This window comes from Athene cunicularia (assembly GCF_003259725.1).
Source record: "Athene cunicularia isolate RWA chromosome 3 unlocalized genomic scaffold, athCun1 chr3_part1, whole genome shotgun sequence".
In the NCBI taxonomy this organism is placed as follows: domain Eukaryota; kingdom Metazoa; phylum Chordata; class Aves; order Strigiformes; family Strigidae; genus Athene; species Athene cunicularia.
In genome coordinates this window covers 98,518,830-98,535,242 of record NW_020799097.1, presented here as the reverse complement: position 1 = coordinate 98,535,242, position 16,413 = coordinate 98,518,830, and the positions used below count along the sequence as shown (strand labels likewise).

At 37.4% G+C, this 16,413-nt stretch overlaps 1 protein-coding gene across 5 annotated transcripts in view; it reads left to right on the top strand.

Annotated features, from left to right (window-relative positions):
* Nucleotides 1–16,413, top strand: part of EML4 (echinoderm microtubule associated protein like 4) — a 129,132-nt gene that overhangs the window by 71,712 nt on the left and 41,007 nt on the right. For 3 of the 5 annotated variants that reach the window (XM_026844368.1, XM_026844366.1, XM_026844364.1), the window contains 3 exons: nt 1,980–2,108; nt 5,169–5,194; nt 5,647–5,679. In XM_026844368.1, coding sequence (XP_026700169.1) covers nt 1,980–2,108; nt 5,169–5,194; nt 5,647–5,679 — 188 coding nt within the window. The remainder of the gene's footprint in view (nt 1–1,979; nt 2,109–5,168; nt 5,195–5,646; nt 5,680–16,413) is intronic. The other 2 variants (XM_026844367.1, XM_026844365.1) reach the window with 1 other exon arrangement.

Genomic DNA, 16,413 nt, shown 5'->3' with positions numbered 1-16,413 from the left:
TGATATTTTTTGTGCTACAGAAGATGCATTCAACATGCATTGAAACAGAGCAAATATGTAAAACTTTAGTTTATCTTGGAGTAAATTTTTAAGATTACAAAGGGGATTTTTTTGATTGAAATCCTGATATGGTAGATTACTTATAATCAGTCATTATTCTAAAATATATGATGACTGACTTGATCCTTCTCAAAATACGCTTCACAGGTAGCTGAGTTGTGGAGTGTATTTTGCACATGGCCATTTACTATATCTTGTAATGGCATTTTTTAAATATTCGTATCATTGCAACTCTTCCTTCAGGAGTTTTTCTTCTCAAATTATTGTAAAGTGACTGCAGTTCAGATTTCTTTTACGGCCCTTCACTTTTGAATTCCTTCTAGGTTGCAGGGTCGTTCACTTCATTTTAATTTTGATTCTTTACATGAGTGAAGCTCTTCTTTTACACCCAAATCATAGAACTGCTTGACTTGAGTGAATGTAGAAGTTTATTTAGGATTGCCTCCAAGTTCCCACTCATTTCAGTGGGAATTAGGCACAGAAAAAATGGTACTTTTTTTTTTTTTAATGGATTTTTAAAGTCAAGAAAATGAATTTTAAGATTCGGGTGATTATATCTGAGTTTCAAAACTATGCATATCACTCAGTGTGTTTTCTTTTTTAATTTTTTTTGTACATTGTCACCTTACTGTTTTGGAGGGTGTGAAATTTTCTTTTATTGTTTAACATTTAGAAGACTGAAACAAGCTCTTAAATAAATGAAATTTATTGTTCTGTAATTTACTGTAGTTCACAGGATTATGTTGTCTTGCATTGCTTGAATTCACAGCTCTAATAAATATTTGAACTTTCACTTGACTGATGCATGTTATAACACTTCATAGAGGCTCTGTCTCCATGTCTTGCACAAACTCTTAAGTTGTCTGAAGCTGAACTTGCGGCCTGTTCTCCTGCCTGGTATCTCACTGTAAAGATGTTTGTCTGAAGTCTCGCTTACTAATCTTTTGCAGTGTGGGGGAAAAAAATATAAATGCCTTTTTTTGTCTCCTAATGGTTTAACTTGATTAAGTTGTTCGTCGCAGGACCTTTCAGCCTCTTGAGGTGCTGTGGAAGGAGCTTGCCATTTCTAAGGTTGCAGTTCAGGACTTACTCCTGCAAAAAGCATTTCTGACGGGATGAAGTATGATATTGTTAGCAGGACATATGCAGACTCTAAATCAGATGGTTGAAGAATAATCTGGACTAGATCACTTTTAGATGTGTTTTCCATGATTAAGATGTGTGTGAGATTAATGAACTAGTGACTGCAAAACTTGCAAGTTCCCATTAGTGTAAATTGGCTACAATAAGATGGCTGAAAAATTATATCAGAATTCATGGATTTAATAGTCTGTAGTATTGGACCAAACCTGGCTTGCCTTATTCATGCAAGAAGTTTGCAGACAATAGTTTCAAAAAGATTAAAGTCATTAATGTGATTTAGAATGTGCTGTCTGCAAAACAGTCGTATGAAACTGTAATCTGATAAAACTGTTCTGTCTCAGAAATCAGTGTGTTAAAGTTGGTGAACAGTTAATCAGGGAAAAAAGTTCTACTTTTCTTTGTTACTTTCTTAAGCTATTTTTTCATAATTTATTCTTTAAGGCTAATATACTGTAGCCTCATTTTTTTTTCCACTTTTGCAATTTGTTAGCAATATAGTAATGGAGTACAGAGTTACATTGTTCAAGTTTTTATGTAAGAACATTTGGAAATGGAAAGGAATGGATAAAACATTTGGCAACTGTCTTGCTCAGTTGTTTTCATTCATCCAGTTAGAACTTTTTGACTAACCTTTTTTTCCTGTTTCATGCTTCAGCTTGAAGGAAGACCTAGCTCTGCTTTTGTCTCCTGCTGCTTGATCTGTCTGTTGCATACCAGTTCCAGTCTTGATTATCTTATTATGTTGTCATTTTAAAATACATTTTTGTTTCTTCTAGCATAAAGAAATCCTTGACTGCTGAAAAACCTCACAGCACCTGGGAGAGTTCAGATGACAGTCGTAACAAGCTGCTGAGAGTAGCATCAACATCTAAATTAATATCAAAAGTGGCAAAGAATGCAGATAAGTATGTATCAGTTTGGTAGATAAAAGCAAGTGAACTTTAAAGTCAAAATATTATGAAATTGCATTATTTTAGTGAATTTATTTATGTATATGCTAAGACCATTTGCATCTTTGTTTTTACCAGGAGTAATTACTTGCATAGCCTGCCAGTGTGGCACTCCAGGTGCCTGTGGAATCTTAAAATTATTATAAAATATGAATGCAGGATTTGAGTGTAAATATAATGTTGCCTATTTGGGTTAGAAAAATTTATACACTGTGAGTTAAGATTTATGGCTTAATGCCATTGTTATGAAGCTCCCAACCATTTTTTTACCAATTAAAACTGATTTGAAAATGTAAGTGCATTTCCTTGAAGCTAATTTACTGGATTTCACATAGTATGTATGTTTCTAAAGCAGACTGTAATAGTAAAAATATCCTTTTATGATTTCAGGTAGGTCTCTCCAATTAACTGTTTTAACAGCTTCCTGATTAAAGGTTCTAGATAATAAGCAGGGATCTTGCTTTCAGCTTCACCTTCAGTAGGTGATGTGCTGTAGTCTTGGGCTCTTTCTTCTTCAGCAGCAGGTTTTCTCAGTTTGTGGTCTTCAGTGGAGGCCTTGCTGGGGCTGAATAGCACTGAATAGTTATTTCTACTCCTGTCAGCACAGGACAAGAGTTTTTTTGCTGTAACTCCAAATTGTTGGGCCCTATTGTGACCCACATGATGTCCTCCATACTCTTTGCCAATTGGTCTTCTGACTTTGTTTTCGCACACTTAGTTTCTTTTTATTGACTTTGTTGACATTTTGCTGAATTTGTTGAAGTTGTTGTGTTGACTTTTTGACTGACCCCTCTCAAATTTGCCGAGATCCCCCCAGCGTGCTGGCAGCTTCTCCCAGCTTGATGTTGTCTGCAGATTTCATACATCACCTCATTAATCTTCATCCAAATAGCCATTAACTGGTCCAAGGCAGAACCCATCCCTCTATGACAAATAAAACTCTTCAGACCCTTCAGAGTAATTTCCAGTCTTTTTATGTTCGTGTCTGTAGTGCTCTCCATAGCTTGCCTATAAGATTGTCAAATGCATACTTACAGTCAAGAGCAGTGCAAGTGCATTCCTTCTTTCCTAGGAATGGGAAGAACAAAAACATCTTAAATTAATCTTGGGTGTGGATATCAGCACGTTTACTAAAGGCTTTATGTTTAGCCTGAAGAGCTCTGCAAAGCAGTGAAGTGTTGTGTGTGAGGGATTATGGGTTATGTATTTTGCAAGTATTTCTTTTGCTTTTGTAATTGTTTAAATTGTTGGAATTTAAAAGCCCTTTGGCAATTTAGATGATAGTAGGGTACCGCTAGATAATATTTTGGAATGAGAAAATCCTCTTTATTTCTATTTACCAAGTTTCTTTTCTTGGCTTTTGTTATGCTACTAAAATATCTTTACCAATGTGGTATATACTTAAAATCTGCTAATAATAATTGAAAAAATTGCTTTTATTGACTTTTGTTCAGACATGTCAAAATAGAGATATCTGTTTCTTTTGCCTGTGATTCTGTTTATTTGTAAAAGATTTTAATGCTGCCCTTCTACAGTCTAATGTAGGAAAAAAATCAGGTATCTAATAAAAGACTTGACAAGGGAAGATTAAGATTACTTATTGTTAGAGAAACTTGTCCATAACTTGAAGCTGTTGTAAAGTATTTGGCAAAAAACAAAGCTTCAAACATTATCTCAGTTGCAGGCCATCATCTGATTGAAGGCTGGGTGTTCTGTTGTTTGAGTACCTTGTTCTTATGCTCAGATTTATAAAAGCACTATTTGCATTCAAGAGCATACATTAATACTTATTTCTTACTCACATCCTGTGTGCCCGGTAGCTAAAGGAATTGATTATATTGACATATTGTTACATTTTATTTATCATTCCCAATTAAGAAATGTTGGCCTAATCTGCCTGAAGTTATCAGTCTTGTGCAAGGGAATAGAATTCAGTCCCTAATGTGGGCCCCAGGACAGAAATCTTTTGCATATGATTTGCACTACCAGCCCAGGATATGAACTTTGTTTACTAAGCTCAGTCTTTAAGCCAGCACCGAGCTGTAAATCGGTCTGATAAAGCCGTAAGAAGTAGGAGGGTTCCCATGCGGCCCTTAGGTGTTTTTCAGGCAAGACTGGGAATCCGGTTTTAATTTTTCATTTGTCAGTGTGGTGAAGGGCGATTCTACCAATAGCCAGAGATGACTTTCTTCATGCATATGCTTGACCCTTTGTCACTGTTACAAAAATTTGACCTCCATCCAGCTAAAAATACTGAATGCCACTCATACCTTCCTGCTGCATTTCAAATGAATTCAGTAGGGGGGTTTTATGCAATACATTCTCCTATCAAGGAGTGTTACTGTGGTAAGAAGTACCTCTGATGCTGGAAATTAGTATTTCTTCTTTCTTCACAAAAAAGGATTGAGGTTTTTTGTGAAGAGTTCATTTCTGGTTCTGGTGAGGAAAGACATCCCAGCTGCACTCCTTTGAAGACTTTGTGTTCTATATCCAGTAACGCTGCATGGATCCTATTTAAATGAAACTGCAACTTGGTTACATTTAATCCATGCATCCAACAGGGTTAATTCCTAGAAAAATTTGTGTTGTTGTGTGTTGACAGCTTATTTTGACAGGTGTTAAATGCTTTGTATGCAGTCCTGAGGGTGTTTGGCAGCTTAAAACATTTGTTTTTTAAAGGTTTCTCTCAAGATGGAATTTTCCGTGCACAAAGAATATGCCCTCCATAAATTATTTTAAAAAGCTTTTTGTATTTTGTTGTTATCACAGTAATTCTTAGGAACCCTTGCCATAGGGCCAAAGACTTTAAGTTACTCAAAAGATAAAGTGAACTGCATAGAATAGTATAATGCTAAAATACATTCTGGTGACCAAGATTAGTTGTTAAACATCCTATACTACACAGTTACGCTGTACACAGAATCTGATGAGATTGCCAAATGCAATAACGTGTAAGAAATGGTTTGATAAGTGTTTTACATAATATTAACTATATTATTTTGAATTTTTCCTTAGGCACAAAGATGTCATCGTCAGCCAAGGTAAATAAAGCCATTTATTTTTGAATACTGGATTAAGTTGAAAAGATTTGCTTTTGACTGAGCAGTATTTCATGTAAAAAAAAAATATATTGGGATGTAGGCTTATGAAACAGGGATATAGACCTAAAATAGCATTAATAATTACTCCAAGAATTCATCTGGCCAAATGTTACTAAAGACCTGTATAAGGATCTTTGTAATGATGGAGAAATGCCTTATCAAATTGGATATTTAGGAAGGACAGAAATTTTTGGTGGGTGGTGGGAGGATTAATTTTACTTTTGTGAAATAAAAAACCTTTTTTGATTATTTTCTCTGTGTGTATGTGCATAAATAGAGGTTTTGAAAACAAAAATCTTAAGTTTTGACCTGTGTGCCAGTCTTCATCCAAGCAGGTGTGAGTGAGACTTTAGAAATAGTTTTAAGATATTTTATTTCTGTCCCATAACCAGCAAAAATGTCAACTCGTGAAAAAAACAGCCAAGGTAAGAATTGAGCTATGCCCTTTGGTCGCTTTCTAATTTAGCACTTTCACGAATCTTTTATTTGGCTTTTCACCATCAAAGAGCATCAGTGCATGATCTCTTAAAAACTGACCATTCAAGTAAATATTTCAACTTTCTTATTATGGAAATATATCTGCATATACATGTTGCAATCTATGGGAATTATTTGGGAGTAGACTAAAATAAATTGCTACATGCATAATTTCCTCAGAGAGGAATGTGTGTTCAAATAAGGTTCTAGAAGTCTCGCGTTGTTGCCTAAGATATCAGAATATTATGAACTGCCAACTAAAAGATTGTTTTATCTCAGCTTTCTGTCTTGCCAATATTACAACATATACACACTTATCAGACAAGAACAGAGACTGAGGGTTTTAATACAGTCTCCTAAAATGAAAAATGAGTCTCTTCTAAAGTTTATGTCTTTGCACCGATGAATCTTGCATTCTGTGGCTACCTGCTGCTGCTGGCTTATTCAGACAGGAAAAGGAGCCATCTATCTGAACGTGGTGGGACGTGACAACAAAAGAAATCTACTACTTGTGTTGCAAACTAGTCTGCTTTTATGTCCTGCAAACTGTACTGAAGCATGCAGTTTCAAAACTAAAGCATGTAACCCAAGTGCATGCTGTACACAACGTATATCTATGTCCAGAGGTTCTGTCTCATGCTTTTTTGCTGCTAATTAACAAATCTGTAGTCTCCAAATTCTGTGCTGTAAGCGAGGTTGCATTATACATGGTTTGATTACTTTTGGTCGTCTTTGATTTTTCTTTCAAAAACAAAACAACACGCAAATTTTTTGGAAGTTAGTATGTGAATTATTGTAATGAAAGCAAAATCAACTTGAATCCAATGGCTTTATCTTTCTCTAATTCATAATTCATTTCTCAAATTCATAATTCACAATATTCTAAATTGATGCTTACCAAAAGCACACTTCAATGACAAAAGGGGTGAAAGAGGGTGCATAAGCATCAGGAACAAAGAAGAAATGTTTCTTTATGCCAGGTTGCTTAACACCAGCTGTGGAACGGCACATATGTGCAACAACAGTTACTGTAAAAAGAAAACTAATCAGTAGTGTCCAGACCAGCTGCAATTTCGTTTTGCAAGAATTAAATAAAACTGTTATATTAAAAATACCTTTTCTACTAAACACAGCTTTTCACAAAACTAAGTTGCATACAGCTAAAATACCTTCAATACCAGTTCTTTCCTTACAATGTGCTTCTGCAATTCTACGTATTCTGCCAAGAATGGACCATCCTTCGGTTCTCTCATCCTGGTAGCTGTAACTTCCATGGCCTTGATGTGTACCCTGCTATCTGTTGCATCACTCTGCAGATGATGTGAGCTTTCCCTGAATGATGAATGGGTACCTGCCGTGTGTCATGCCATAGCCTGTTCTGAGCCCAGCTGAAATGAAAGAGAAATATGATGCAGATGACAGTGGCCCCACAAGTGTGGAAGATGGAGAGAAAGTCTTGTAATAGAAAATGCGTTTACTAACATTTTAAATGTGTAGTGGCAAAACATCATTCTGTCTTTAATATGGATGAAGTTGCAATTAGCAGGATTCAGGCTCCCAAGATGTAATTTTTTTTATATGGAACAATGAATGTATGTTTTGACAGCTTTTAGAGTATGTGCCTCTGTGTGTGGGTGTAAGGCATGTTAGGCGTTGTATTTACTGCCACAGAAGTAACCACCTGTCAGTGTAGTTGCAGAGGGTCCTCCCATACTTTCCAGTATAAGCTCAGAAATACTCAGCCAATTCCCTGTAGTACAATGTCCTGTTCGGCACAGGTGACTTTAGCCTGTTTTGTACTTGATATTTGCCACATAAATAAACCAACCAATTTCCACTTGGCACCTTGACCCAGCCAGTCAGAATGTTGCACAGACAGTGATCATGCTTTCTGGAGGTAAATTCTGTGCAGCTGGACAGGGTTGTCTTGGGCAGGTTGGGATGAAGGGTAGCTTTTGCTCATGCTGTTTGTACAGGACCTTCCTGTTCTGCAGCCAACGGCATGAAAACTTAGAGCTGCTTTAGCACTCCCTTGTGACTTGCCAGCCTTTGCCTCTAGAAGCAAACAGTCTCTTGCAAGGTGTTAATTAGGTTACAGCAGCTCCCCTGAGCCGCTCATTTCACTGGGCTGTATGTGAAACACAACGTTGGCCCCTGCCACACACCTCCCACGCTAACAGTTGTGTCAGTGCGCTTCCTAGAAATAGTGTGAAGGGGACTCTTGGGAAGACTGCTGGTGTGCAAACTGTCAAGCTTCAAAGCAAATCTATGTAAAAATACCCCAGTGTCTTTATACACTCATAAATTAAGTTTGGAAACACAGTGAAATTGCAAATTATCATAGCAGGTGTTTGCATGGCATAATAGGATGGAAGGTGACAATTCTGTGTAGCTTTGAACATCCTGGAATCATTTTGTTTCCTTTTTTGATTCAGCTGTTAAAGAAACTGCTTTGAAACACGTTAGTATAGTACAGTACCACAAAATGTAGAGAAAATGTTTTTGCATGTTTTGTTCTTGGAATCTTATTTTTCTAGCAGCAGAAGTTACTGCAGTATTACCTGTATTGTGACCATCTATGCACGTTCATTGTGATTTCTGTTGAGAGTATGTATTAACTATTAAAGACTTGAGGAGCAAGTGGGATTCTTAGCTGAACTTCAGTAGTGAAGGTATTAACTTAGATGTCTAAAATGACATCGACATTGGGTATGGAGTCCCCCACAGAGGGTGCTGCAGGTGTTGAATGTAAATGTCAGCAAGACCTAGGCAGTCGTCTTCTCCTGCCAGCAGCGGCAGCACGGGGAGCCACAGCCTGCAGCTGCCTTGCCCAGCAGTCACTTGAGTTTTCTCTGTTTAGCATCATGCTGAGGCCAGGTGTGCTTCCAGTGTTCGTCACATACTTTCTATCTCAGTACCCAGTTTTGTTCCCTCAAGTGCCTCCACTCTGCATTAAGGTTAGTCCTTGAGCTTTATGCATGTGGGTATATGATAAAGCAGAGGTAATACAGACAGAAACATCCTGGTGATGCCAATCCAGTGAGGGAAGTATTATACAAACTTCCATTTATTTGCTGAAGAAATTTTTGGGTTTAGGTTTTTCAGCTTATTTTTGAACATTTATTTGTTTATCCTTGTAAACCAGGACAACCTTTTTACAATAAAATCCAATACTGAGGAGGTATTAAAATTCTGTGAAAATCCAATAAAGCTATGGGTGAAATGAACAGGTGCTTACGACAAACTTAAAAGGACTCTAGCTAAAAGTTTTTCCTTTAAATTCTTTACCAGCAGGTGTTTATAATTGCCTATAAAAGTCATCTTGCTTTTCACTTCAGCAGAGACATTTTTAAAGCATTAATTGTAAAGCATTCATATTTTTATACCCAGAAGTTAAAGACTGGCTTATATTAAGATAAAAGTATTTTTTTTTTCTCTGAGGTTCTGTGTTTGAGTTTGGTTTTCAGTGATAGCAGCTCTGTATTGTGAATCACTTGTTCTCTTACTGCTTTATAATAAGTGACACTTAGATGTTTTTGGATGGCAGTAAAAACCATATGTGAAAGAATTAATGAAAAACATTCACTGCATTCCTAACTTTCTTTCTTTTTAGATTGTGCTTTATTAGTTTCCTGTGCTTTTTCTTCTGTTAGTTTAACTGTGCTACAGTTCTAGCTTCACAGAATGGGGCAATCGTGTAGCACACAATGGAAAAATTTACCATGCAGACAGTGTATCCTGTCCACTGAGAGTGCAAAATTCAGTAACTACCTCGGATCAGTTTTTCATCAGACACATATTTCCTGTCAGATGCTTATTGAAGGTGCTCATGTACCTGAGGGCAAATGGAGACCCAGTCTACCTCATTATTATTGGGCTGCTTGCTCCCATTCAGGCACAGTGCATATTATTAAAAACTATAGACACTGTCAGAAAAACAAATCCATATTTGGGAGTTTTTATTATTAATTCTTTGTGAAGTCAGAATTTTATTATGTAATCAGGAAGCATTTACATACAGTCTTACTCAGTTTGTGTCCAATGCTCCTTTCTGAGTCTTTTTTTTTTTTTTTTTAATAAAAAGCTGGAGTTTAATGTTAAATGTGAATTATTTTAACACAAATGGTAACTGTTGGTAATACCCAGATAGATTCCTAATGTCATCTGGTATGTGCAAAAAGAGGGTTTTAATTGTGACTTACCAAGTTATATAAAATTATTAACCAGAGATCTATTAAGAAACCACAAGGCAAAGCTGTAAAATCATTCCAAACTGAGGCAAATCTCATCTCATCTGCTTTTTTCAGCTGTTTGATTTGCACTGCACCAGTGCTCAGTAGTGACAGTGCATGTCTATTTGTCAGGTTCAGCAGGCATTGACACATAGCTGAGGGCGAGAGATGGCAGACCTGCAGCCGCATCTTAATTCTGCCGTAACTTAAAATTTAATGATCTGGGCATGGTGGCTGAATTTGGCTGTATTTGTTTCTGTGCTGTTAGCACTGGTTTAAATTAGAAACAGGTTTGTAAGCCTTTGTCCCTCAGGTTAGTGGTCCCACGGAGTTCTTGGACACAGGCCTGAAAGCAGAAAGCTTGTGGGAAAGAAACTATTTGTAGTATTAAAAAGCATAACTTCACTGGTCAAGCAACTAGGAGGTGAAGACAGATTAATAAATGTACTCTGGATGTGGTAGTTTATTGTATATTATTAGAGAGTTCTGCTTTGCCAAGCTAGTTAGAGTCTTTTGGCGTTTTTCATTTGGTTGTAAGTCACTTTAAGGCTAAGTTTCAGATGCTAAACTCGGTTTAGAACTGAGATGAGGATTTTGATGCTTCAGTCCATATTGCTTTTTCAAATTAGATGGAGTGGAACCTACTGAAAATTAGTCACTAATCATTTACATGATAATATTACTGTAATGATTCCTTAAAAACTAAACTTATAACCATGTAGAAAACCAGATAAATTTCTTATTTATTCACTATTATCTACTCTGTATATACTCTGTGTGTATATACATATATATATATATATAAAAATATACTTTGCTCATTAGACTTCCCATTATGCATACCATACACTTGCTAGCTGAAGGGCAAGTTAATTGCAGTACAGACTTGCGGGGCTACCACAGGGTCTGTCTAAATAATGAGAAATAGTGTGATATAAAATACATTCTTTTAATATTTTGTCAAGTTTTGTTGAAGAAATCAGTAGTTGAGGATGAGGGCTTCTCATATGCTTCTGTGAAACTACCATGTATTCCTTGACAATTTCATTTTGAGGCATGTCTTTTAGAAGCCAGGCAGATTTTGGTTTTGTCATGTCACTGTCTTCAAATTTCTGAAGGATCTCAACAGTAGCTTTATGTCTCCTGAATTGCTCTTCTCTGTAGATACTTCTGAGTTTGTCTACAAAGACTGGTGTTTTTTTCCCCTCCTCCTTTCAGTTCCTATTATTTTTATTATTTTCCTCTGAAAACCTTCCATATTCCCCTAAGAATATGTAACACAGAAAATAGTAAATTGCTTAAGTGTCATTGCATGAGTCTTTCTGTGCTGACTTCATGGAAGCACTAATTTCAGCTTTTTTGCATTGCTGTATCTTTGCTGTCTATTATTACCTGCAGTATTTTTCGTTGGTCTCACCTTCCAGCTTGCTTTCCCTGATTTGCTGGGATTAAACTTTTTTCCAAGAGCACATTAATAGGCATTGCTTGAAGTTGAATTTTAATGTTACCTTTTTGCTGCTTTTTCTTTTTTGTTTTTGTGAGTTTTTTATTTGGTTTGGGGGGAGTTGGTTTGGATTTTTTTTTTCCCCTTATAATAAGGCCTGATTAAGAGCTTATTTATGTTAACAGGAATCTCCTTTTGATACAAGGAGGGTTTGCAAAAAATTTTCAGCCACTGTCTACTGTTTGTCTACAGTTTTTTATTTGGCCGTAGTTTTAGTCCTGGATTCTTGGTGTTGCATGCTTTACCAACAGTTTCCTTGCATGCAAGGTAAGTACGCTGGCTTACAGTGACTGTCTGTGAAGAAGATGCACTTATTTCCTTGCAGATCAGGCAGGCTTCTAGGGTTCCCTCTCAGTAGCAGCATCTTGTTTCACCCACATATTTATTCATCTTTTCTCTAGCAGGCTATAAACTATCAAAGAATCTGCAGTAGATTCTCTGGTTGCTAACATCTGCCTCCAGCCTATTGGGACCTATTTGGCTAGGTTTAGACTAATGAACTTAACACAGGAAAGTAGGAGTGCTGATGAAATTTCACTGATGACATGAAGCTGAGAGACCAAACTGGTACACTGGAAGCTGAGATTTTAATACAGTAAGACCTAGATGTTCCTGAGGCCTAGAGTAGTGTAAGACAAAATAAAATTATTTGGTGTGAAAGATCACACATGCAGGAGTTGCTAGCAATGTTCCAGCTGTAAACAGGGTGTTTGCCAGAAAGAATTAAATGGTGAGGAAAAGGGTTCTAACATGCTAGTTAATCATACAAAGATTGAACCACTCCCTCATTACAAAAATACAAATACAATCCCAGGATGTATCAGAAGTAATTCTAACAGAGATACACAGCCTTATGTAAAATGTTTATGCATTGAAACCCTGGTAGGTTCTCCTCTGTCATGCTGCATGCAGTTATAGCCACACACAATCGTAAAAGGTAAATTTGTGGTGGTGTGGAGACAGACTGAAATCTTATCATGCAAAAAGAGAGTTAAATAGCTGGAACTTTTTATTTATTGCAAAGTGAAAGCTATGAGGAGGAAGGGCATGATTGCTGTTTTCATGCTCACCTGATGCACTTTCAGACAGCAGATGGACAGACCTGTGCTGAAGTTAACAGCTATGCTGTCACACGCACAAAAAGTAAACAACTGGGCCATGCTTTACTGTCACCTGGAAGTTGAGAGTTTCCCAGTTGTTAGGAGAAGGAGGCTTTTGGACAGTATTCCAAAATCAGCAGAGCATGTTTGTGTGTATCCCAGTGACAGCCAAGGTTTTGCTGTCCAAAGCGAGTGCTGCAGTGCCCTGATGAGAGTTAAGAAACAGTGGTGCAGGCAGGGAGAGGGCACCTGGGGGGCATGTTGTGCATCCATTGCGCTGGGTTCGACTGGGCTCAGCTGTGATGTTCCTCCAGCTCATGACCTGGGTTTGCAGAGCCTTGTGGCTGATTGGCACTCAAGTTCACCTTTAGGTGACTGCTCACTACCAAGTTGCAGGGCTCTGTCTTTGTGTAATTCTTACTGACCAGTGTTGTGTGTCCCTTCAGCTGACTGCAGCTACAGTGTAGTCAGGTCAAGTGTATCTCTGGGGCTGAGTTAGTAATTTCCCCAGACCTCTGGAAGTCCCACAGAGAGCTAGGACCTGCATGGAGTTTGCTTGGGTCCAGCACACCCAGGGAAACTCCCATGTGAGGCTAATAAGCCTGAGCCTGGGAGCAAAAATGGGATTGCTGGTCCTGTGTCCCCTGGAACTTGTGCAAGGAGATTGCTGAGACTCCAGGGGTGAATTATTGTGGAGCCAAGCAGAGTTTGGCAAGGGCTGTGAATTTGAGCTCACAACTGCCCAAAAGCAGCTACAGCTGTTCGTGGTGAAGAGCTGGTCCCTGAAGTGCTGCATCCACTTTGATGCTGCCTTTTGTAGCAACGCTGGGCCTGAGCTACTCTCTTTTGTGTGGCATGGCCAATCCACAGCACCTTGGTATGCTATTTGCAGAGCTTCAACTGTACTTTCAGGTTGGTTTGATCCATATTTGAAAGGATTTATAGGATTTCTGCAGTTGCAAATTAATTAACTTAGCAAGCACCAAGGTCCTTTCAGCTATGCCCTCCTGCTCCTTTCCCCCTGCCCCTCTGTGCTTCTTCACAGTGGGTAGTGGGATCTGAACAACTCTTTATATGGGGTAGAGAATTTTTATTTTCATACGTACTGTTTTCAGGCTGATAGAGATGAGAATTGTTGAGGACTTTTTGTTTAAAACTTCTAAACCCCCTTACCCACATACCTGTTACAAGATGACCAAGGCTCTTTTATTCCAAAAGATCAAGTGAGGGAAGAACAGTCTTAACATCCTGCTTTGTATTTGGAAATAGTGAGAATGCAGAGAAGAAACAGATAGTCTAATGCTCTTGACCATTCAACTGAGCCAGTATGCTGTGAAGGAGTTAAATCACTGGTTTTCTTAACTTGCAAATACAAGAATTTGGCCTCAGGCAATTAGTTGCTGTTAGAGAACTATATGCTGCCATTCTCTAGTATTTCAAAAGATTTTTACATTAATATTATATCTGCCCTACAGGTTATTTTGATGAAAGGAAATTTAGTCTTAGTCAAAAATCTTTCAGTGGGTTGTCTCTTTTTTTAATCCTTAACTCTTCTATAGGGAGAGGCTTAATCTAGTTATACCTAGGCTATGTCTCTCTAACAAGTGTGTTAAATACCTATCTTCAAAGGTAATCTTGAATAACATGCAGCTATCTAATAAAGGCAAAAGATGTTATTTCTTTAATAGGGAAGTTCAGAGAGCTAATTTGTAGCTGAATGCCCTGCAGATAATCTTTTCCCTGAGCTCCAGGAGAGCCTCTTCTTTTCTGGCCAAAGACCTGACTAAATTCCTCTTGCACCAGGGGAGACTTAGGTTGGACATTAGGTAAAATTTCTTCACCCAAAAGGGTTGTCAAGCATTGGAACAGTGCCCAGGGTTTGAGTCACTGTCCCTGGAGATACTTAAAAAATGTGTAGATGTGGTACTTAGGGGCATCGTTTAGTGGTGTGGTGGACTTGGCTGTGCTAGGTTAATGGTTGGACTGGGTGATCTTAAAGGCTTTTTCCAACCTAAGCAATTTTATGATTCTATGATCTCTGACATCTGCAGAGTCTGACAGGTGCAACTGCCTCCATACATATGGATTTCAGTTGCAATTTGTCTCCACTGTTATAAGCAGCGATGAGAAACTTGATCCTAAATTTGTGGTGTCATTTTGCATTGATCTTGTGGAACCTGAAGTGCCATGCTCAGTGTTAAATCAAGAACTTGACTTGCACCAACAAATGGTCTCTTCTAAATACCCTCAGGCTACACTGTGCTTGAATTTCTAAGAGTGTGAGTGCCAGATTTTAATAGAAAGTTCATTATTAATATATTACTCTTGGTTTTGGCCAGTGTTATTTTATCTCTGTAAAACACATACTATAAAAAGAATATTTTGGTGGAGAAATGATTCATGTTACTAGATTGGAGTAATTAGTCTAAACATTTGTGTCAAACTAGTGACAACACTGATCTTTAGCTTTTCTCAGCAATGCAATTAAGCAATGCACATTTAGTAAAATATTATTTCTAATTTAGCTACTGGGAAGTGCTTTTTGTTGTTCTTTGATATTTGATCTGAGGCAAGTTTTCTACTGTTGTGGATGGACTCAGGGTCCTCGTTCAAAGGAGCTCTATTTGTACTTAGAAGTGGGACAGCTGTTTTTCATCTTTGTATTTGTTCCTTTGATACTGGACTTAAATGGCCCAACTTTCATTCTATTGATATTCTAAATAAGGGAAAAATTTTATGCATGTCTTAGTTTTACATTGCTCAATTATTATGATTTCTGTTCATGAATTATTTTTTGAGTCTCTGGGTTGGGTTTTTTTTCTGTATTTGGACTGTCATAGGAAAACTCCCTTCTCTCGCCTCCAGTGGAGACTAAACCTACTATTAAGGGTCAAAAGCGACACAGAATTCAAGTAAAATGAATTATTGATCTCAGAAGGTTGATTCGAGCACACCGGAAGTGGAAAAGGAGTCACACTAATCATATCTTTTAAGTCTGGGAACTTGGTAAATTTAATAGACTGTTATCTGTTTCACCAAGCAATTAAAAAAAATTGTTAAACCTTTTAAGTATCAAGAAATTAAACTACAGTGTGTTAAGAGGAAAAACAAAAGTTTTTGACAAATTAAGCCATAGGTGTTGTGAAATCTTCAAAGTGAGTATCATGCATGTAGAAAAATACTTTTAACTAGCTTATGTTCAGGTACGTGGATTCATTGACCTGGTTATGTTTGAGCAATGCTGTGACAAGTGCTGTTAAAACCACACAAACTCATGGGTAGTTCTTTCTCTGACTAGGAGTTACTGAATCTATTACATGATTTGGTCACCATGGATTTTTCCTGTATGTGTCAGTGCTGTCCGAGTCATTAGTGTGTGCTAGGATCATTACTGCTGTATTCAAAGCTAGTGCTTTCTAGTGTTTTCAGAACTGGTGTGGTGTTCCACAGAATTTCACACAACTCTGATATAATCCTCTATGATCAGAAATGCTTATTTTAAATACCCTAGAATATTCACATGTTTTTATTAGACTGATGATTATTGGTCTTCTATCTTGTCTAGTTGTTGAAGAAAGACCTTGACTGTCAAGAATTAATTTCTAAACTTTGTGCAAGACTGCTTTATAGCTTAGGTGGATGAAAGTAGTTACAGGGTTTTCATCCTCATTCTCTTCTGACTGTAGTAATACTGAATATGTTTCTGCAGCCTGTATAGTAGGGGTATTTCAAATTCAGAGAAGTAAAAACCCTGGCTTAAGGTTGGTCTTGCTCACAACTGTTTATTTCTTGATCTTTGCATCTTCTAAAATGTTTCTGTAAGCAAGAAAAAGTCTACACTGCTTC